This window comes from Anguilla rostrata, chromosome 1 (assembly GCF_018555375.3).
Source record: "Anguilla rostrata isolate EN2019 chromosome 1, ASM1855537v3, whole genome shotgun sequence".
Taxonomy (NCBI): Eukaryota; Metazoa; Chordata; class Actinopteri; order Anguilliformes; family Anguillidae; genus Anguilla; species Anguilla rostrata.
In genome coordinates, this window is record NC_057933.1 from 83,452,138 (window position 1) to 83,474,441 (window position 22,304).

Here is a 22,304-nt window from a genome sequence, read left to right on the forward strand (position 1 = left end):
TTTCGTTCTCTTTGGCGGTACCAATGGCGAGAAGCGGTAATTGCAGGTGTGTTTTTGGACCTCACTTCCCATAGATCCAACCAGTGTCGCCTGTGTGACGTCAGTCAGTTGGCACCTGGGCCACGCCAACTATTACACTTATTATTTACTGAATAAAAAATGGTTGTTATAGAAGCAGAGGTGGGTAGAGTAGCCAAAAACTGTACTCAAGTAAAAGTATTGTTACTTTAAAATAATAATGACTCCAGTAGAAGTAAAAGTAGTCATCCAAATAATTACTTCAGTAAGAGTAAGAAAGTATCTTGTGAAAAGACTACTCAAGTACTGAGTTACTTCATATAATCTGATTTAATGTTGAAATAAGCAGAGCAAGATGAACGTAAAAATCCAAATGTCCAAAATATAAAATTGTAAATGCTTGTACAATAGAAATAAACAAAATATAAAATAGCCATGTGCAAATTCAAATATGGCCTAAATCATATCCCTTTAAATAAAACAATACACAGGAGGTTCGTCAGAAGAGGAGGATTTTCGCTTTCTGTTGTACTCTATTAAATCTATATACCTCATCAGTTTGTTGGGGTGAAGCCTCCGTTGACAGAAAAAATATCAATGAGGCTACAGGGGATTTATCCATTAAAACAGACTCATCATCACAACAAAGAGGAGCCTGCTCAAATTCAAACAGAAACTTTATATGTGGAAAACATAATGCTTTGTCGCACTATTATTGTACCTTATGATGCACGTATCCACAATATTCCAAAGTCCCATGATGCCTTGCGCGGAATATGTGCAGAACTTCCGGTTTAGCGTAAACAAACTTTATGTATGCTATGCAATGTTCCAGCGCTCACGTCATGACTGTTGCATGCTTCACAAAAACTATTACACTACTAACTAACGCTAACATTACAGTGTGAAATATTCACATTAATACCAGTAATGTATTTAAACGCACTCAATTTCAAAAATAACGTATATAACCGAAGTATTTTGAACAATAATAGCCTACTTACATAGCAATGATGAAATCTTATCTGTGTTCAGTAGATGGAGACAGAGACTGTAAATCAACAATACAGTTCAATCCGCTTCTGTTTTGCTCCAGAAAACGATGTCAGCTAGGTCTATCGGCAAACATGCGGCTTAGCTATGCCCAGAAGTCCTCAATAATAATAGTATTTCCCAAGAAATTACGAATAATAGTTGACCTCGTTTCGTGAGTGAATGCATAAGTGAATGCGATGATAAGAAAAATTTCGGTTACGCTGACCTAAAAAACGCTATTCCAAAAGCAAAATTAGACATGTTATACATCGTTAGAAAGCTTGACTATTTTTTACAGTCTCTGGTTCAAACCGAAGTAGAACGAGGTGATCTGACTGAATTAGGTATGTTTTTTTGTCTTTTTATAAATTAACATCGATAGTTTTCTTTTGGATACCCCGATAGCGCACAAAACACATTTGGGAAACAACTAAATTGACTAAAGTTTGTTGTTTGGTAGGGAGATCAAACCTGTTGTGGCGATCTTTCAGAAAATATATTTTAAGTCTGACAGTTTATTCTTCATCCATAATGTCATAAATGCTACAGTATAGTCAAATAACAACATATAAATCGCTAAATTTCTTTTTTTAAATTTTTTTTAAATTTTTTAATTTGGTACCACCAAAGAGAACGAAACTGAAATCTTCGAGATTGTAACTTTAACAAATACATATATTATGTATTATATTAACTGAATTTTTATTATTTTTATTTTTTAACTACAAGTGACCCAGTACTTTGGACTGTACTGTGTGTGTGTGTGTGTGTGTGTATATATATATATATCCAAGACAGAACACATTAGCTATGGTCTACCACAATAAATAGGACAATAGGACATCAAGAAAAAAAAAAAAGGCTTTTGTTTCACTCCTAATCAAACCAATCAAATTTCTGTTTTCTAAGGTGCCATATTCGGCGTTTCCTGGGCATGGAGTGTCACCGTGCCCAGAGAGATGGAGGGCATGGTAGGATCCTGCCTGGTCATCCCCTGCAGATTTTCTTATAGCGATTACCCACCCAACGACAAGGGCAGAGTGGTCTGGTACCAATATGTCAACAAAGGATACCCTCTGGTGTGCGATCCAAAAAACCCAAATGAAGTCATCGAAAAGTTCAGGGGAAAAACCTCTTTATACGGATCACCTGACAAGGGAGACTGCAGCCTGAAGATCGACTCCCTGGACTGGCCTCACCATGAGGAGATGGTTTACCCCTGGGTGGACCCAGACTACGTCACATATCGCTATTTTAGATTTTATGACAAAGCGGTGAAAATCCACGTACGAGGTGAGAGAATTGAACTCTTTATTATTTCTCTACTGTGCTATGGTGAAGGTTTTAATTTGACAGAAAATGTACCAGTTTGCTTGGAAATGATGGATGTGACTTCCTTGGAAGTGCTAAGCGCAATTATATGTTTGTATTTCATGTTTTTTTTTTTAAGACAACGCAGACGAACCAAAATTATATTTTTCCGGCTCACGTACGGTGGGAGAACAAATGACCGTCCAGTGCAGCGCCTACCACACGTGCCGACCGCGTCCCCCAACATTGCGCCTGACCGTAGCGGGACATACTGGGACACCCAAAGTCAATCACAAAGAAGTGCATGAAGGCAAGTGGGAAATCACCATGGAGATGACCTGGATATTAGACAACGCCCACCAAACCATCACTTGTGAAGTCAGACATCCCTCCGGCCGGAGCGCATCCAAAACCGTCAGCCTTCAGGGACAATGTGAGTAATTACATATAGATAGAGGTAAATTAGTTCTAGTGTTTCACCCACTAAAAAAGATCCTGAAAATTGCTTTTGGCTATAAGCTTATTTTCTGATTTTAATTTTCACTCCTACAACTGCACAATTGTAGAGTTGGACACGCCCTAATTCTCCAGCCTTGAGTTACCGCTACCGTAGGACAATCGCGCATTTATTTGGGATATATTTGCAATTACACGGCCATGGCTAAATTTCAAAATTATTTCCATCAGCTACAATACTGGTCAGTTTTATACAGTTAGCATTTAAAGCTCTAGATGGAGAGTGCAGCCTTAAGATTCATGTCTATGCGAGCTCAGCTTGTGAACCGTGATGGAACAGGAAGCAGGAAGCAGGAAGCCTCGCGTGTTGAGGAGCGTGAGAACTTGTTTGCACTCTCCCTTGAGTGAGGGAAATCAGACGTCACTACACTGATCGTGTCAGGTGACTAGGACTGGGCCTTCACACATGGGAGTGAAATGACTGGAAATCGTGAAAATAAACACCACCGTTGTGTTTGATGTAACTACCGTCAGAAAATGTCATGCTAAGGCGATGCCTGAGAATAAACGACCGTTGCAAGGTCACATGCAGATGCTAAGCAAGGGACCAATGTGTACTAACCTTCTGCCTCAGGTTCAGTGACAAAGGTCACTATAAATCCCAGTTCGGAGGAGTTCCTGGAAGGCGTGGAGAAGGACGTGGTCTGTTCCGTGTCCTACGCCTGCCAAGAGCAGCGTCCAGATCTGTCTTGGAATTATGGAGGCATGAAGGTCTCCAGCGAGTTTCAGAAACGAGGCAGTGGGAGCTGGGAAAGCCGGTCCACTTTGACATTCAAGGCAGGGGCCAGCGACCACAACCAAGCCCTGAAATGCACCGCAAGGTTCACCAATGGGCAAATCCAAGAGGGCTACATCACTCTGAAGGTGAAAAGTGAGTTTTCCCAAAATGAGAGAGGTCCCTTTTTCATTAAGAATGAAATATGGTTTACAGTTTTGCATGGCATGCCAGACAAGGTATAAGGACAAAGATATCTTTGGAAAGGCAGTTTTATGTGTTTACTGATAAAGCTTTATGTGATAAGCAACTGTCACAGCTAAAAGCTTGTAGCTGCTTGCAATACTTTGTGATTTTGCTAATAACAGCAAACATACTGTAATTCAACTTAAACGAGAGATAGAGTTCATGAATCTTACGATGTACTAAAAACCTCTGATGTGTGAACCAATCAGAAGACTATCCTTTTCGTTGTCATGACCCTGCGATTCCAGGAAATCTGTGCGTGCCGCAGCACTAATGCATTCTGGTTGGCAATGGGGGGTTTCTCAATGCTATGTTGCACTGATGTAGACAACTGAGGAATTTTAATTTTAAGAACACAGAGCTCACCATCTGGTTACTCCATAGCGTCTGCAGTAACTGCGCTCGTGTGCAGATGAAATCTCATCTTCCTGCGGGTGTTTTTCAGGGGCCATGTTTTCCCTGGGGTGGCGCTTCTCTATGCCCAGCCAGGTGACAGGCCTGCAGGGCTCGTGCCTGGTCATCCCCTGCCATTTTGAGTACTCCTCCACCCTGCCCTCTGACATTAGTGTCATGTGGTACAAGTACACGCCCGGGGAGTACCCGGTGGTGTACAGCCCAGCGCGCCCTGGTGATGTCATCAGTGACTTCAGAGGGAAAACCTCTCTGTACGGATCTCCGAGTGACCGGAGCTGCAGCCTGAAAATTAACCCCGTCGAGATGAACCATCATAGACAGAGGCTTTACACCTGGGTGGACCCCAAGCCCATCTCCTCCTACCACAGACAGAACTATCAGGACAAGACCGTGGAGATTTACGTGACTGGTGAGAGGAAACCTTCATTTCCTATTTTGTGTGATAAATTAGGGAAAAATTTTCAACAAAATTTTAATTTGGCTGAGTCATAGGTGCAGGAACCAGGGGACCATGGCACCCTGCTTTCAGATAACGTAGACTCACAATGTTTTATGGTCGGTGAAGCTCACAATGTACAACATGTTGTACCAGAACAAACTATAAAGACATAAAAACGGGCTCGCATAACCGTGCTGAGTCAAAAATCAGGTAGGCTGTCTTTAGCCGCGTTTCCACCGCAGGAACTTTACCCCGGAACTAGGAACATTTTGAGGAACTCAGTGCGTTTCGACCGCAGGAACTAGGGTCTAAATTTAGTTCCGGGGGCTTTATTTTACCCCCAAAAAAGTTCCTGCTCGGGGGGTAGTACTTTCCAAAAGTACCGGAACCTTTGGGGTGGGGCGCAAGCGCTGAAAATTATTGATTGGTCGACTACTTGCAGTGTTTTATTTCAACCGCCATGTTTAAAAATCTGCAGCCACAGAGGGGGTCAGACATCCACGGACTAGGAGGGGACGAGCGTGCCGGCCTGGAGACTACATTACATTACAGGCATTTGGCAGACGCTCTTATCCAGAGCGACGTACAACAAAGTGTATAACCATAACCAGGAACAAGTATGACGAAAACCCTAGGCTATGTCACATATCGCTATTTTAGATTTTATGACAAAGCGGTGAAAATCCGTGTACGAGGTGAGAGAATTGAACTCTATTATTTCTCTACTGTAATATGGTTACCGTTTTCATTTGACTGAAAATGTACCAGTTTGCTTGGAAATGATGGACGTGACTTGCTTAGTTTCCATTTGCAGTTAAATACGTTGCCTCCACTGATGGTGGCCATTTAAAAAAAATAAGAACTTTTTCACCGATTTCATTCTTCTGCATTTTCTGCAGACAGAGTGGATAAACCAGAAATGCAGATTATTGGCATACCCAAGGTGGGAGAGCAAATCAGCGTGCAGTGCAGTGCGTACCACATGTGTCCGGCCACGCCCCCTAAACTGAGCCTGATTGGTTTGCCCGAGACGAGCCGGCCTCGTGAAACTCAAGCGCAAGACGTCAAGTGGAAAATCACGTTGGTGCAGACGTGGGTCCTCGTTGAAGATCAACAGACTGTGTCTTGTCGTGTCCAGCATCCAGAAGGCCAGGAGGCCCAGGCGGACATCACCATCCAGGCCGAATGTAAGGCGCTACAGCAGGGTAGTGTCAAACTGACATCGATGGTGCGCTGCAGGCATCGCTGGTTAATCAGCCCAGTTCATCAACTGCATGTTGAGTTAGGACATAATCTGTAGGGGAATTCTTCTTATGGGTGCCTGCATTTCAGCAATTAAAATGTAAATTAATTATATCACAAATTTTAATTACAGCAAATGCAAATGTCACCCTGTTTCAAACTCAGTAGACAGGTTTGATGATAGCTGAACGGGCCACACAGTTTGCAAAAAAAAAAAGACACCCAGGCTTAATTTGAAATTACCAGTGGTATTGTGTTTGGGAAAGATTGATCCTTGGTTTAATTTTTGCAGTCCACTTTTGTAGCTATAATTGCACACTGAAGTCCAGCCTTCACAAGGAAAGGAAACAATCGTAAATGAAAAACAACAACGGTATACAAACATAAACTGACGACTATATTTTACTAACGTGTTAACAAATATGGATTGTAGCTAAACTGCATCTCTGCTTTAGGTTCAGTTGGGGAGATCATTACTGATCCCGGCCCAGTGGAGTTCCTTGAAGGTGTGGTGAAGAACGTCACATGTTCTGTCTTTTACACCTGCTCTAAACAACAGCCGGCTATTGTGTGGAGCTACAAGGACATGCCAGCCTCCAGCAAAACTACAAATATGGCTGCCACTAAGTGGAAAACTGTATCCAGTATAATGTTCATTGCATCTATGGACGACCACGGTAAAACTCTGACCTGCACAGCTGAGTTTCCTGATGGGAAAAGGCCAATGACCTCAATCGATTTACACGTGAGAAGTACGTATATGGCATAAAATTATTAAATAAAACAACATAAGGCACGCAATTACATAACAAAATGCTTTATATTATGTTTCCTTAGAGGTGTATGTTTGGAGAAACTGGCAAGAAAGAGCTTGATTTTGATTTTAAAAGATGGAAAGTATATATTTAAAATGCACAGTGGACTTTATCACCTCATAGTATACAACCCTACTATCTCCTGAGGTAGAGCAGTATGGCACCAGTATAATATAATTTGTCTTGAAAATCGCCAGCTAGATCTGAATGGAATAACAAACACATTCGGACTAACACCGCTCATATCTTTGTGCTCTTGGATAGTTAAATATGATCAATTTTAAGGTGGATCAAGCCTGATTTTGCCTCCTTTTACTTTTCAGAGCATGAACCCCCAGCGCCTGAATCGCCCCCTGCTGGTCTGGACACTAATGACACAAGCAGTGTGTATATTTTAAGTTGCATCTTGAACTAGAAGCAAAAAGCAAAACAATGGCACTAGGCTTTAATAAAGGGGTTTGTTTTAAATGCTGTCTGCCTTTCTTGAAAAAACAAAAAACAGAAGCTAAGATTATGGTATTTCATGGGCCAGACAGTTTATTTACGATGTGTTCAATTTCTTCACTAAATCGGATGTTTACAGAATTGAAAAAACTTTCTTTACTTTCTGAACCTGGATTTTCCACCCCTGATAGTTACTGGCACTGCCGTTCTGTATTTCTCTGTAGGAAAGCAGAGCCTCCTCCCCATCCTGCTGCCTGCCACAGCTGCTGCCCTGCTTGCCCTGGCTCTGTGTGTGGGAGTCTTGACGTGCAGGAAAAGGTGTTCCAGGTGAGCATCAATTTGGCCAAATCCAGAAGGGTGCTATCTATTAAGCCATATATCTTCCTCAACTACGTTACACAGCAGGACTATAAAACCAGAAAAACAGACAAAATCAGGGCTGGCCAACTCTGTTTCCTGGAGATCTACCATCCTGTAGGTTTTCACTCAAAGCCTAACACAGTACACCTCATACAGCAGGTAGAGATCTCTCTGAGCTGCTAATTAGTAGAATCAGGTGTGCCAATTCAGGGCTGAAATGAAAACCTCCAAGATGGTAGATCTCCAGGAACAGGGTTGGGCAGCCCAGGACTAAATAAAGCTTTCCATGGCAATATATTCTACATTTCAATCTACAGCAGAAACTATACTTATACTTATTATTCTATGCTTACTACTACCAGTAGCTAGTTTACCAAAATGTGTCACTCTAAAACCCACAGGAAAAGTACTGATCAACACTCACTGAGGCCACCACAACCTGACAATCAGTGAGTACCCCAAGAAACTATATTTTGCCATATAATCTTAAATTTAAAAAAATCTGGAAAAAGTGGTATTTCACTGTGCCAAATGAACTGTATCATGTGAAGAATGAAGCTTGTATAAAGGTTTCCAAGTTTGAAAACTGGCTGGTTCTTTCTTTTCTTGTCTATCAATCAGGAGGTCTTTTTGGAAAAGATTTTCCAGGTAAGCAGATTGTACATATAATTTCAGCAAAACCTAATACCTCGTGTACATATCTATATTCCAACATCCACAACAAATTTCTCTGTGGCAATAAGTCCCTTATTTGCTTACCTTATATGCTGCGTAAAAATAGTAATGATATCTGGTCGTGAATGCGTGCTACATTTTATTCAGTTAACTAGAGTTCACTGATTGGAGAGGTCATTAGACCTTGAACTGTGATAAATCAAACGCGATGTCTGTCTGTTCACAGAAGGCATGAAGGTAACAGCACTAGTTGGAATGTGGGCAACACTGGCCACAGGTGAGTGATGTTGCATCGATGGTCAGTAGAAGCACTTCGGTGATCAGAAAAGAGAAAAATCAAAACCCTAAGAGCTGTGTGTCGGCTTTGGTGGCGCTGTGTGTCAGCGTCTTCCATCTGTGAAACAGATCCCTAAACACATTTCTGACAGCGTTGAATTAAAAATGTCAGGTGATACTGAACAAACAATTCAAATATAATGGCGTTTTAATTAACCTCAGTGAAAAAGAATAATGCCCCAGGAGTCCGGGCTGCTCACTGTGACCCTGTAAAATTGAAAGTATTGTAGGAACAAGTGCGATTCTGTGCTTTATTTCAATATTTACATGGTAATCTATCACACGCCCACAGGGAACTTCCCAGGGACTGTCCACGTAGACCACCTCGTCCAGAGGAAAGGTACTGAAACCCAGTAACACTTTGATGCTCCTCTAAGCAGCATTGTAGCCTCACTAGGAAAAAGGAGTGTGTGTGTGTGTAACATGTAATGGATGAATTAAAGTGCACTTGTTGCACCTTGTTCATTACATTACATTACATTACAAGCATTTAGCAGACGCTCTTATCCAGAGCGACGTACAACAAGTGCATCAGTTCAAGGTGCAGAGGTGCAAAAGAAACACACTAGAGTGAAGTAAAGATTGTAGTGCCAGAAGTGACCCCAAATCAGGACTCCAACCCTGTAGGGTAACCTGTTCAGCAAACAAACAAACAATCCTGTCAAGTACAAACTAGCACTGAAATCACATTTGCCTAATCTGACTTGAACAAACTGAGGGAATATTGGGTAGCATTGCTTTGAAATACATCTTATGTAATTTCGGTGAGGCAAGGTAGCCTATATTGCTTGTAGTACCGTAACTTGGCGTCATTTTGATATCAATACTTTTGAGTAACTTGGCATTTTTGTACGTTGAAAACATGTTTTTTATGAGATATCATTTCTTTTTGCAAAGCGTTTTATTATGAGAGTGAGAAATGCGAAGTGACCCTGTAAGAAACGGTTGTGGATTATGGCTATCCTTGTGTGAATTTGTACAGTCTGATGAGCGTGTACTGTTTAGCAGTTTCGGTTTGCTATATATGTAAAACAGTGGCTGTGACAAAGGGTGCGGTGGCGTAAGTGTAAACGCAACAGAAACGCAGGTGTAATATGGCCAGTGTATGTACTCACGGAGCCTTGATTGAGATAAGAATCAGCAAGCCCGTAGAATTAGAGCTGCCTAGGTCGCAACTTGTGTATCCTGCTGTCCTGCTCCGTTGTCTGTTATTTCGTGGACATGCACTTTGTGTTTGTAAGGTTTATAAGGCATTTTGATAGGCTTATCTGCAGGTGGGAATCCTCTTCGCTGTTTTGCTAAACTAGAACCCGAAAACTTGATAGTGGAGAATAGGAGCAGACGCATATGTCCCAGCAGGCTTTGCATATGAGAAAATAACAACAGTGTGAGAGAAATTAGGATGAAATTATGAAATTGCGTAATTGAAACAATATGTTTTTAGCAGAATGGGCATGTAGGTGAAGGTTGACATGATCACAGACTATAGTGCGGAGTAAATAAAGTGACCATGAGCGAGCTTAGTTTCCTTATCGAATGGTATATATAACAGCCGCTATAAAATATTAACCGTTGAAGTGGAGGGTTAAGTAACGTGTGAAATCTGTTGCACTGAGGTACTTTTCTCATGTTCAGTACTAGTAGTTATAAGCCGCGTTTCCACCGCAGGAACTTTACCCCGGAACTAGGAACCTTTTGAGGAACTCAGTGCATTTCCACTGCAGGAACTAGGGTCTAAATTTAGTTCCTGGAGCTTTATTATACCCCCCAAAAGGTTCCTGCTCGGGGGTAGTACTTTCCGAAAGTACAGGAACCTTTTGGGTGGAGCTTGCAGCGCTGAACATTTCTGATTGGTCGAGTACTCGCAGCATTTTTTTGTATTTATTTTCCGCCATTACCCGCCATGTTTGAAAATATGCAGCCGCAAACCAATTTATTTTCATAATAACTTCAAATCAAACTTGTATGTTATGCGGCGCAGTAGCCTAGTTTTGGTTATAGCCTGCCAACGTCTTGGAATTATAACGTGTGCTCTTCTGTTCTTTTCTTGCTTTAGTATTCGTTTTTATAAAATGCTAAGCATTCGTGCTGGGACAGCATATTACGTAGGCTACCAAAACATTCAAACGGATTAATTCGGTTGCTGAATATTTTCTTCCGGATTTTTGTTAGCCTGTTGTAATTGACTCAATCGTTTGATACAGTTATGTGAGGTATGCGGTAGTTCTGCGTAATTAACATTGGTGATACAGTACAAGCAAACTGGAAACCACCTTCCGCACTTTTAGTCAGGGTAAAATAACAGGTTAATTCTAGTAATCGTCCCTTTAGCTTTTTCAGACTGCCATAATTTTACTCAATTTTACTGCCATTTTTCAATTCCACGAAAAGACCAGGAAGACTATGGACTAATTTATGGTGCATGGTTCGCATCTGGAGGGCACACTTCGCTGCTCGGCTAGCAGTAACTTCGAAGGAAAGCAAACGGTGGCTGTACCACTACTAATTTAAATTTTCACGCAAGTACGAGTTTTCGTTCTATTCTTGTCATTTTGCGATTAGCCTATATGGAATTGACGACGAGAAAGTAATCGAACAGAAAATTGTTTACAACGTGTTTCTGCTGTTGTTGCCAGTTATACATATAAATGTGAATGCATTCTGTCGCTTTGGATGTCAAGACATGAAAGCGAATGTTCGCATAAAAACATAATGAATGTGTTTGAGAGGATATATGAAAATCAATAAATACAAAAGTAACCATATATAGTCATTGTTGGTAACCCGTTGTATATAAGTGGAATAAACCCCTCTGGGCTGTCCCGGTTATTTGAAAATAATGTAGGCTACTTCGGTGGTAGTATGGGGTTACAGAAGAAATCATATGACAGATGGACCGACAACAACGTCGCTTTTTCATACGTCAGTGGGCTAATTTGCCTAATCTTCGCGGGACTTTAGACCGTGGTGGAAACGCAGACAACCATGGGCTGAAGGAACCTTTTAGTTCCTGGTAAAGTAGTTCCTGGGACTAAAAGTTCAGGGTAATTTTGGTGGAAACGCGGCTATACTTATGAGTGAGTCATGATTTAAAATGTAATGTTTTAATGGGGAGTTGCAGAACGTACATACGTAGTTATTGTTTGTATGTGGCTAGATAGAGAACAGGGCGAGGTAACATGAATGTAGAAACGTGGCGTTTGCTGATAAGAAGGTTTCGTACAGTAGCCAAGTGAAGAAATATAGTTAGTAGAAATGGCACAGTGGTGAACTGGTGTAACTTTTTAATAAAAGGAATACATTTGCTGTCATGAAATGCATATGGGTGGCCGTGAGTGAGTTTTGGTAAAGCAAATATAAAAGCGTAAGAAAACGTTAGTGTAAAAGAGGGAATTATCTGCCTGAGGGCGAGGCGGGATTCAATCCTTCAACTGGAGGTTTACCAGTCTGTGACTTTGTTAGTGCAGCACCATGACATAGCTATGCAATGCGTGAAATATCATTGGCAAACCTGTACGTGGTTTTAAAGAAGAACACAGGCCAGAAGAGCTCCTGTTGAATCCATATGGCTCTGCAATATTGTAGCCGGTTAATAACTGAACGTGCAGACGGTACGTCATAATGCAGTGTATACGTTCGGTGAACGGCGGGTAGATATGGTGCAAAAGCAATAATTGATAAGTAGTAGACAATTATTAGTGAGGATAAAAGCAGGTTAAAGAAACGTGTTCCTAGCTGGGCTTGAACCCGAGACCCCATGTTCCCCAGACTGTAACCTTACCCACTAGGCCACAGGCAGATTAGCTGTTTAAACTGGAAATGTTTCAGAGTAAGAAGGTATGGGTATTTTGCCTGTGTATGCGAGTTTTTGATTGGGTCATGAGGGTGAGGATTTGACTGATGTCAGTAAAATGTCCAATGGGGAGACATGTTGTTAGTGGGATAGGCGGCAGGAAAAATAAGAAGAAGAAGAAGGAGGAGGAGGAGGAGGAGGAGGAGAAAACGCAAAATCCCCTTAGTTTGGGGCTTTATTGTGTGGACATGTGAAGTTGTTTATGAAATCTGTCTGTTGAAATGGGGTCAAAATGTACAGAATTTAATGTTTTTAAGGGCTGAGTGTCTGTGGCTGTTGTGGTTATTTCTGTGGGGAACCCTGAAAAGTGCCAAACTCTCGGTGCTGTATTGGTATGGGGCATGCCCCCGCCAAGGCGTAACTTGGCGGGATGGCATACCTGCCATCCTAATACCAGTCATCCACCGTCCAGGTGGACTCAGCAGTGTTAATCCTTCCTTCATTTTCACAGCAGTACATGTCACTAATTGTACAATATGTTTTGTTTTTTGTGTTTTTGCAAATAGGGCATCATTCTGGAGGCGGTTTTCCAGGTAAATAATTTGGATTACTGCAGTGATTTTTTTATATTACATTACATTACAGGCATTTAGCAGACGCTCTTATCCAGACACTTTAGCATTACTTAGCATTTTTACATTGTATCCATTTATACAGCTGGATGCATACTGAAGCAATGTATGGTGGAGGTGCAGGTTAAGTACCTTGCTCAAGGGTACAACGGCAGTGTCCTACCCAGGAATCGAACCTATGACCTTTCGGTTACAAGCCCAGTTCCTTACCCACTGTGCTACACTGCTATATTTTCTTCATGGTCTGTTTATCAAGTTTCTGTTGATCATATGCTTATCATATATTTATTATAATGTACTGATCATTTAACACGTGCACCAGATTGGAACTTAGAAATCCAATGTCTCAGTAATTCTATGTCTGAGAAAAACAATTCTGAATTTGTAAAAAGTCTTTGAACTCTCGAGACAAGTGTTAAGTTAGATATACCAAGCACACATCAACACAAGTAGTCTGAACAGAATACATTTATTGTAATAATTGTTATAGTCAGTTTCTGGCTGATTTAATGTTTCCTGGATGCTGCATTGTATGAATTCATTACACAATGGTCTAGCAAATGTATTCTGTAATGTTAGGTATAGCTAAATAATGTGAGTGTGAAAATCACTTACTGCTGTCAGCTGAATAAAAAACATTCTATTTCTCTGTATGGCACACACAGAAGAAATCCCAAAGACTTCCTGGACAGACCTCCTCGCCCAGAAAAAAGGTAATCACATGGGCAATACTTATGGAAAATTTCCACCATAACCATTGAGAAAAATATGGATCTTGTTTTTTCAAAAGATTAAAAAGTCTATGAATAAGTTTTTCTTATTTTGTCCATGATTTTAACAGGAGGTCCATTTGGAGCAGGTTTTCAAGGTAAGCTGGGGCAAAACATCAAAATAATTTACCTTTCCAGTTATTTATGTCACTTTTTATAGTACTCGTTCTGGCACCATATCCATATTCATATCATTGCGTAAATTGAATAGACTGAAATTCACGTGTTACCAGTTTATACATCTGGGTAATTTACTGAAGCAATTAAGATTGTAAAATTGAAGAAAAAGACTGTAATAGCAATGCTGCCAAGTGTTTCAAAAATTTTGGGCTTCAACCAGGTAATGTCCCTAAAACACCGTTCCACACTTTTGTTCCCACATGTTAAAGTTATAGGTATGCTTTTACAGAAAGCAATAGAGCGAAATTGTTATGGTTCTGTGTTTCTGTCTGTTTTTCCCTGTTGGGCCACCAGATGGCGGCACTTCTGTTTTGTGTCCTGCTCGTTCCCCTGTTGGTTAATTGTATTATTGCTTTCAATTATTTTATTATTGTCTCGTTATTTAATCATCGTCCCCACCTGCCTCTCGTTTCCCTTCCCTCTGGTTTGATTGTTCTTTGAGTTCACCTGTGTCTTGTTACCCCTGTCTATTTAAGTTCTTTGTCTCCTTGACTCGGGTGCTGGTTCCTTGTGTTTGCTTCCGACTTGTGCTTGTTCCTGACTTGTGTTTGTTTCTGACTTGTATGTATCTACCTGCTTGTGTTCTTGAGTTCTGCCTGCCTTGTGTTCCGTCTGCCTGTGTTCTTCCTGCCTGTGTTCTGCCCTGTCTGTGTTCTACCCGTACTGTTTCTGTTCCCTGTGTCTGCTATGCTTTTGAATTTGAGTTTCTAGTTTTGCTTGTTTTGAGTTCCTTTACGTGTTTCCTGTTTTTTTTTTTTTTTTGGAATTGCCACTCGTGGCCTTTTGTTTGTTTTGTTAAAGTCTTTAGTTGTATTTACATTTTTGAGTTTCGTGTTTTTTCCCACTCTGCGCCTGGGTCCTAACCCCCGTACCGTGACAGAAATAAGTTGAATCAGTGCTCTGGTGGCCCAGTTTAATACTGAAACAAAGGTCTTATCTGTGCGCTTACAGACAGCAACATGGCAACGGACCTGAGATGAATGTGGGCTACAGGTAAGTATACAATGTTTCTGTTGTTAAAGCACTGTCACAGGTGAAAGTCTTATCGCAAACATTGTTCACTCACAGGGCCAATAACGAGAGCTTAGCAGGCAATGTTCAAACCAAACCCAAACCCCGCTGCCCATCTCCTGTAAGGTAAATCACCCTGTTTAAAATAATATTTTTATAGTTTTATAACATGCTAAACAAAAAAAAAACGAAACACGGGACACAGTGAATCAGCTTCACAAAAGATGAATCATTGAGTTCTATACATTTAACGTTTTTCAAGCATTTGTTTTGCGACGAGTAATAAAATCAGTAAGCTTTCAGTTGTTGCCATTTAGGTTTTTTTTTATTGATCATGTGAGCAACCGTCATTACTGTTTAGTTAAACTTGTAAACAGTTTATTATTTTATCATTAACAGTTTGTTATAATTTATAAACAGATTTTAATTATGCTTGCTACACCTTTCTATGACTGTATTTGAAATTCAGTGACATTAGTAAAGAGTTGAAAAGAGATCATTTGAAAGTATAAATACTGGAGAAATGTTTTCCCCCTCTCTAGAAACCCAAAATCTGCCCATGCTGCCAAACATAGGAATGATGTAAGTACTGTACCAGACAACAGTGTGGCTAGATTCAGTAAATGAATGCGCAGGCTTATTTTTATTTATTTTTTATTTGTTGCCTCTTAAGTCTAGCCATTTTAAATACACGATTTACAGAGATAGAGGCTCTAGAAATGCTTCCCTGTGGACCATTCCAAGCATGCAAGAGTGAAAATTCCTTGTCCCACAAAGAAAAGTTCAAATTTAATACATTTTTTATTGGTTAAAAATAACAAACAAAAGTCTTAAGAAATAAAACTGAAAATAAAAACATGTTAAATCACCTCGGATGTCCACATTGAACTCAATGGGCAGCAAGCGCTTTTGCGTGCAAGCATGCACAGTACAGGCTGTTTCCTGCTACTTCCTAAGCTTCACCGTCTAGATGCTAACAAGTTGCTGTATTGAAAGTACAACAGCTGTCGCGTACAGGCGGGCCAATAAGGAAACTTGAATGGCGGTTGCCAGAAATGCGACCGTTGTTGTCGTTGCAGCAGCCACTGGAGTCCACCAGGTGCCACTAAAAGATACCACTCCGCCAGCTTCCGCTAAAACCGCCACTGGCGCCCGCCAGCTGCCACTAAACGATTCAACCCCTAATGGGAACTTTTTAACAGTGTGTTACGTTCCCTTTATTGGCGAATTTGTGCTGGACTCAGCTCAATGAACGGGGATCACGTTCTGCTCAGCTTCTCATTGAAGCCTCTGAGTTGGAACAAGCAGTCATGCGATGCACACATAGGCTACAACACCTAAAAAACACCTGCTGTAAAAAATAAAAAAAAAATTAAAAAAAAGATTTGTGAGGATGCATTTAAAGGTATTCAACAACTCGTCCTTTGATTGATGTCACTAGATAGTAAGCACTTTATTGTGATTATTTCATTGCTTCCTGGGCATTAACAACGTAAGACTGTTCAGTTCGTCGTCACAAGGGCATCAGTTCCTTCCCATTTCCTGCTAAGGGCTTGCCATGGAAAAGCAGAGAAACCCCTTCCACCTAGGCACCTACCAGTAGTGCATCTCACACTAAACTGAGTACACGCTGCTTTGCAGAGCAACATGTTTTGGGCGTTGACTGTATCCCTTTGTGCGGTATTTATAGCTGGTAAGACTTGGTTTTCTATTGTTACAATGTAGGAAAGGAGAAGACTTGATGCTCCATAAAATAACTGTATTTGTTAAGACATAAGCACGGTTAACGCTTCGACTACACTGGTCTTCACCCCGAACAGCAACGCGGTCGACGCGTTAAACGTGTATCTCATAAAAAAACAAGTTACTCGCACATACAAGGCATACACCGTCTATAACTCATTCATTCAGACTGCCAAAATCCAGGCCTGCCATTAAAAGTATTGATATCAAAATGACGCCAAGTTACGGTGCTACAAACAATATAGGCTATCTTCACCGAAATTAAATAAGATGTATTCCAAAGCAATGCTACCCAATATTTCCTCAATTCTTTCAAGTCACATGGCCCTGTGTTTTGTAATCTTATCATTTTACAATCTCATGCCAACTTTGTGTCAGATCAAAGTGTCAAATATGTCGAATTGCCTCATGGAACACATTGAAATTCATGTAGAAAACTGCTGGTCAGTAACTACAGGAAGCATATTTCTCCAGAAAACATGTCTATACTTGTTTCTGAACTCAATTTGAGTAAATGTGCAAGTGATTGTATATTTGCTACGTAAATAAATACTGCATGTAAAATACATATTGTACATACGTATACATAGAGAACTTGTTTATCCCCATGGGGACATTTCCCTCGCAGCATATTACATTCACATCCCCTTTTGCTCGATATGAACATCTTTACACTGCAGAGACGAATTCGCGGGATTCGCTGTGGCTCGTGCAATTATGTATCTCGTGCATCATCATCGTGAATGATTGTTGTGTGATATTTTTGAAACAACTGCCTTGTTGTTCCTGGTTTTGCTAGCTAAACTGTTCGTGTAAGCTGAGCTGGGAGTTAAATTAGCAATCAGAATAAGAAGAATAAAACAAAAACAAAGGAGATTTCATCAAAAAGGGAATCAAGGCTGAAGGAACATGAGGAAGCGTAATAAAATAGTAACAACGCTAATCCATACTGCCGTATTCTTTTATTTAGTTTTCTCCGGCTTTACATCTTTACACAGAAATCAGACCCCACTCTGCTCCACCTATACCCCGGCTTTATTCCGATCAATATGTTGATGAACTTGATGGCAGTGTAAATAACGGTAACGTTAAGGCCAGTTGAGATCAATGATTCGCAACAAGACAAAGCGGTTTTAGAATGTTGCAGAGAAAATTGCAACGATGTGAACTGGTTATCTGCAGAGCGTCTGAAGCCGTTGCCTGGGGTCTCAAAAGACCCACCTTGTCAAATCGCCAAGTGCAGTTTTAGAACTTTCACAATCAGACGTTTTGGAATTTTTCAAGTTGCATCCAGTCTCGTTGCGAATCATTGATCTGAACTGGCCTTTACTTAGCTACATTGCAACGCTGCAACAAGGTAGCATTGCATTCGAGAGACGGTTTGCGAGGTCGGTACCAGACGGTAGCGTTAGCTAGCGTTTTTTCTAATTGTTAGCTGACATTAGATTGTGTTAATTACGTTAGCTAGCTAGCTAACGCAACGTTCCCTGATATGAGAGATGGATACTGTGCGCAACATTGTCTAAACTAATGTTGCCTTTATTGACATGGTCCGGTAGCTAGCGTTAGCAGTGCAAATAGCTATGTAATTTAGTAACGTTACATTGTCATCAAATGTAATACGAAATCTACATAAACAAATAATATGACCTCTCATGTTACACAAAAACTTATTAGGGTTCCATAACCCCCCCCACCTTAACGCTAGCAGGTTCCGGAAAAAACAGTATGCCGCTCACACACAAGTGAGTTGAAGAGCAAGCCTGTTGCGTTAGCTCCGCCTACCCTCTCTGGCGGACCAACCACTGATGGGTGATGGAAAACACGTCACTATCTATGTGCCGCTTGTGATTTTTTCCCGGGAATGTCGCCACAGACACCCAGTTCTTTAATCATAAATAATAATAATAATAATAATATAAATTAATATAATAATAGGCTCAATCACCATTGTGTTACCTAATTCAGCGATAGATAGTGACTTAACAGACATTTATTTTAATGAAAATCTTCGAGATTATTACTTTAACAATTTTTCAGACACAAAAAGTTTTTATTGAGTATCACAATTTTTTTCTGCAGAACATACAGTAGGTTTAAAAATGATTGATGGTAAATGGACTGCATTTATATAGCGCTTTTATCCAAAGCGCTTTACAATTGATGCCTCTCATTCGCCATAGCAGTTAGGTGTCTTGCTCAAGGACACTTCAACATGCCCAGGGCAGGGTTTGAACCGGCAACCCTCCGACTGCCAGACAATCGGTCTTACCTCCTGAGCTATGTCGCCCCTATTGGCATCCTTGTGATTAATATGTGGTTAAGCCTCCCCTGGAGACAGTTATTTTTATATTGTGTAGGCCCTTTGTGCCTGGTGTGAAATAGTGTCTAATTGCATGGTCCATAGGAAATAGTTCCAACAGAAAGTATGAATAGAGGTAATCTTTTGCACAGTAATGGGGTAGTGCACACATGCACAACTCTGGAGGCATAACATCACTATACAAGCTTTTCTGGAGCTGCAGGAAGTATAACTTCTGTGCATTTGTGTGTGCAATGAAATGGTTTCACTGTGTTCCTTTTCTATTTCCAGACACCATATTTTGAAGAAGAAGAAGAGGTGGATTATGAAAATAGTTTTAAAGAGGACGTTTATGCGAACATGTAATGGCACAAAGTTGGCTAGTCTTAAGAAAAACCTGCTACTTTAACATACGTGATCCGGAGGCAGTTCAAGCAACGACTATGCATTGAAAAGGCCTTTGTCACACGACAGGAATTTTGATTGTAATTCTCAATGCACACATTTCACATATGATACTTTTTTATCGGATATAGCTTGTGCGCGATGTGGTTAAGGCTTGTGATTTCTGCCAGCACGTTTATTACTGAACGGCCATGAAGATGGAGGTTTTGGTATCACAAGAATCATAAGAACTATTAATTCTGTTCTCTAGTACGTGTGCTGGGTGCTTGGAAAGGATCCTTTTGATTTTCTAACGGTACATTACTTGATGTCCTATTTCACTATTGTTTATTAATATTGCCATATACTGCTTTGCAGGCCTACATGTATTGTCACCAAGTATATTACTGTAATGAAGAGCGAAACATTTATATTTAATTCATTGATTATTTTATGTTCTGAGAATATCTTTGCTGCAATAAATAATTCACGGTGTTAGAGGGGTCAGCTTTTGTGATAAATATATGGCCCTTGTATGATAGATGATGGATGGATGGGTGGATGGAAGACTGTCAAACTAATCCTAACATCATACACCGTGTGAATCACATCAGAGGAACAAGAGGAACAGGGGAAAATGGTTGCAAAGCTACTGTGATTTTAAATTGACTAAGGATGGAAACCGTCCTGACAATGGCTTAAATGATTAAAAATTAAACTGTAAATCTACAACGTTTAGTTCACGAATTGTGTATTACCAGATTGTGCATATTAATGCACAAAAAAACATAGTTCTCACCAATTTTTCTATGGACCAAATAGTGATGAGCAAAAATATTCTGGTTTTTGTCTCAAATCAACACCTAGCTTTAGCCAGTTAGTCAGTGAAATGCCAGCCACAACAACAAGGTTAGGCAAGTACAAGCTCACCCTTTGGTGAAAAGATTCCATGGACACACATACATCCATCCATTATCTATACCCGCTTATCCTGAGCCGGGTCCATCCATTATCTATATCCTGAGCAGCGTTGCGGGGGGTCACTGGAGCCTATCTCAGCATGCATTGGGCGAGAGGCAGGAACACACCCTGGACAGGCCGCCAATCTATCGCAGGGCACACACACCAATTCACTCGCTCACTCATACCTATGGGCAATTTAGAGTCTCCAATTAGCCTACCTGCATGTCTTTGGACTGTGGGAGGAAACCAGAGTACCCTGGCTGAGATTCGAATACACGACCTTCTTGTTGTGAGGCGACAGTGCTACCCACTGCACCACCCTGCCGCCCGATACATATACAGTTAAATGCAAAAATATCAGCACGGTGACACGATTTTTGTTTTTTTGGCTTTTCTGCTCCAGCACATTGAAAATAAAAAATTGAGTATGGGGTTAAAGTGCAGACTGTCAGCTTTAATTTGAGGGTGTATACAGCTTTAACCGTGTAGGAATTGCAACACTTTTTATAAATAGTCCCCCATTTTAGAGGAACAAAAGTAATTAGCTGCTCAGCTGATTCTTGCTGAATACCAGCTGCATGGCATTAATTAATATACATGACACCCAGAAAGTGTCAATGCCAGTAAATTAGGCCATCATGAGGCTACAGAATAAATTGATCAGAGGCATAGCCAAAACTTTGGGTGTGTCAAAATCAACTGTTTGATACAGTGTAAATCCAATGTGTTAGAGTACACAGCCAAAACAAAAATACTGTCCCAGTACTTTTGCATTTAACAGAATATGTAACAATGCATATGTATAATGATGAAATTCATTTGTAAATGAGAGACCAATAATACAGGAATGGCTTACCTTTTACCTTCACCGATGCACCGAAAAGATTCAACTGCACAATCCTCTGTGAGGAAGCCATCCTACACTCCTCTCTACCTCTACCGTAACAGGAAGCCAGAGGCAAACTGTGGAGGGGTGATGTGGTTAATGCGCCATCTGCTGGTGGAGAGGGAGCGGTTTAGCTGGCCTGCTTCCACAGCTGTTAGAATTATTCAGTAACTGTTTATATGCTCTACTGTATGTATATTATATTACTATGACTAAAAATCTATTTACAGTACAACCAACATATTTGACATGATTAACAAGTATAATATAAATAGACAGGGATTGATTTAACTTTATAATTTGGAAGATGTAATTTTGCCCCATATGTTTGTTTTGGCGTTATACATTTCATTTAATTTTTAATACATTAGCAGGATGGTAAAAAGTAATTTTACAGAAGCAACACTTTTTTCACATGGTGTGCCTGTGGTAGGTTCCTTGTAAGGCTGTGCTACAGAGATGAGCTGGAAATGTTGAGTTGTATTTAGCACAATAGAAATGTGTGATCAAAACAGTTATTACTGTATGACCAATCAGACCAACCAGTTCATATGAGTGTTTAGGAAATTAGCTCAGTTACAAGGCAGGAAGTTGTCTTTTGTTATTAGGATGTGGTACATGATGCACATTTTCAGTCAGACCTGACCAGTTGTTTGATCGTGTCTTCATCTGCTGCACAAATCGAATAATCTATCAAGGATTACAGTGAAACAGAATTATAAAAGTGCAGGTATGTATTCATGTGGCTGTGTGCTGATTTTTAAATTATGGGTTGGTTATGTTTTAGGCATTTAGGTGTATGCTACCACCTATTAAAAGCCATAATTTGACAACTATTGGCACAATCTAGTTGAAATATTGGATATTTTAGCCTGACATTATGCTCTTTGATTGTGCTGGATTACATTTGATGTGTTATATTGAATACAAATTAATATTATAGTATTCTTTCCATTACCTTGTGAATGAACTGGCACTAATTGACTGCATATTTTGTGTAATATTGTGTTTATATTGTGCAATTAATTCATTCATTCATTTTATTTCTGGCAGGCGATTTAAGTGTTTTTCTTT

The 22,304-nt window shown here is 40.3% G+C and overlaps 1 protein-coding gene and 1 long non-coding RNA gene across 5 annotated transcripts in view; one reads left to right on the forward strand and one right to left on the reverse strand.

Moving 5' to 3' along the window:
* LOC135241083 (uncharacterized) overlaps positions 1-19,879 on the forward strand; it is a 32,588-nt gene extending 12,709 nt beyond the window's left edge. The window contains exons 3-21 of one of the 2 annotated variants that reach the window (XM_064311218.1): positions 1,963-2,346; positions 2,504-2,797; positions 3,455-3,751; positions 4,287-4,664; positions 5,594-5,881; positions 6,392-6,688; positions 7,075-7,134; positions 7,420-7,522; positions 7,957-8,004; positions 8,177-8,203; positions 8,457-8,507; positions 8,859-8,906; positions 12,926-12,952; positions 13,657-13,704; positions 13,833-13,859; positions 14,893-14,934; positions 15,010-15,078; positions 15,495-15,534; positions 19,289-19,879. In XM_064311218.1, coding sequence (XP_064167288.1) covers positions 1,963-2,346; positions 2,504-2,797; positions 3,455-3,751; positions 4,287-4,664; positions 5,594-5,881; positions 6,392-6,688; positions 7,075-7,134; positions 7,420-7,522; positions 7,957-8,004; positions 8,177-8,203; positions 8,457-8,507; positions 8,859-8,906; positions 12,926-12,952; positions 13,657-13,704; positions 13,833-13,859; positions 14,893-14,934; positions 15,010-15,078; positions 15,495-15,534; positions 19,289-19,363 — 2,603 coding nt within the window. In that variant the 3' untranslated portion in view covers positions 19,364-19,879. Of the gene's footprint in view, positions 1-1,348; positions 1,398-1,962; positions 2,347-2,503; positions 2,798-3,454; positions 3,752-4,286; positions 4,665-5,593; positions 5,882-6,391; positions 6,689-7,074; positions 7,135-7,419; positions 7,523-7,956; positions 8,005-8,176; positions 8,204-8,456; positions 8,508-8,858; positions 8,907-12,925; positions 12,953-13,656; positions 13,705-13,832; positions 13,860-14,892; positions 14,935-15,009; positions 15,079-15,494; positions 15,535-19,288 lie in introns of those variants that run through there. The other variant, XM_064311226.1, reaches the window with a different exon arrangement.
* LOC135241614 (uncharacterized) overlaps positions 1-22,304 on the reverse strand; it is a 130,311-nt gene that overhangs the window by 10,449 nt on the left and 97,558 nt on the right. For 2 of the 3 annotated variants that reach the window (XR_010326056.1, XR_010326054.1), the window contains one exon: positions 21,201-21,338. This is a non-coding gene — a long non-coding RNA (uncharacterized LOC135241614). Of the gene's footprint in view, positions 1-19,570; positions 21,339-22,304 lie in introns of those variants that run through there. The other variant, XR_010326055.1, reaches the window with a different exon arrangement.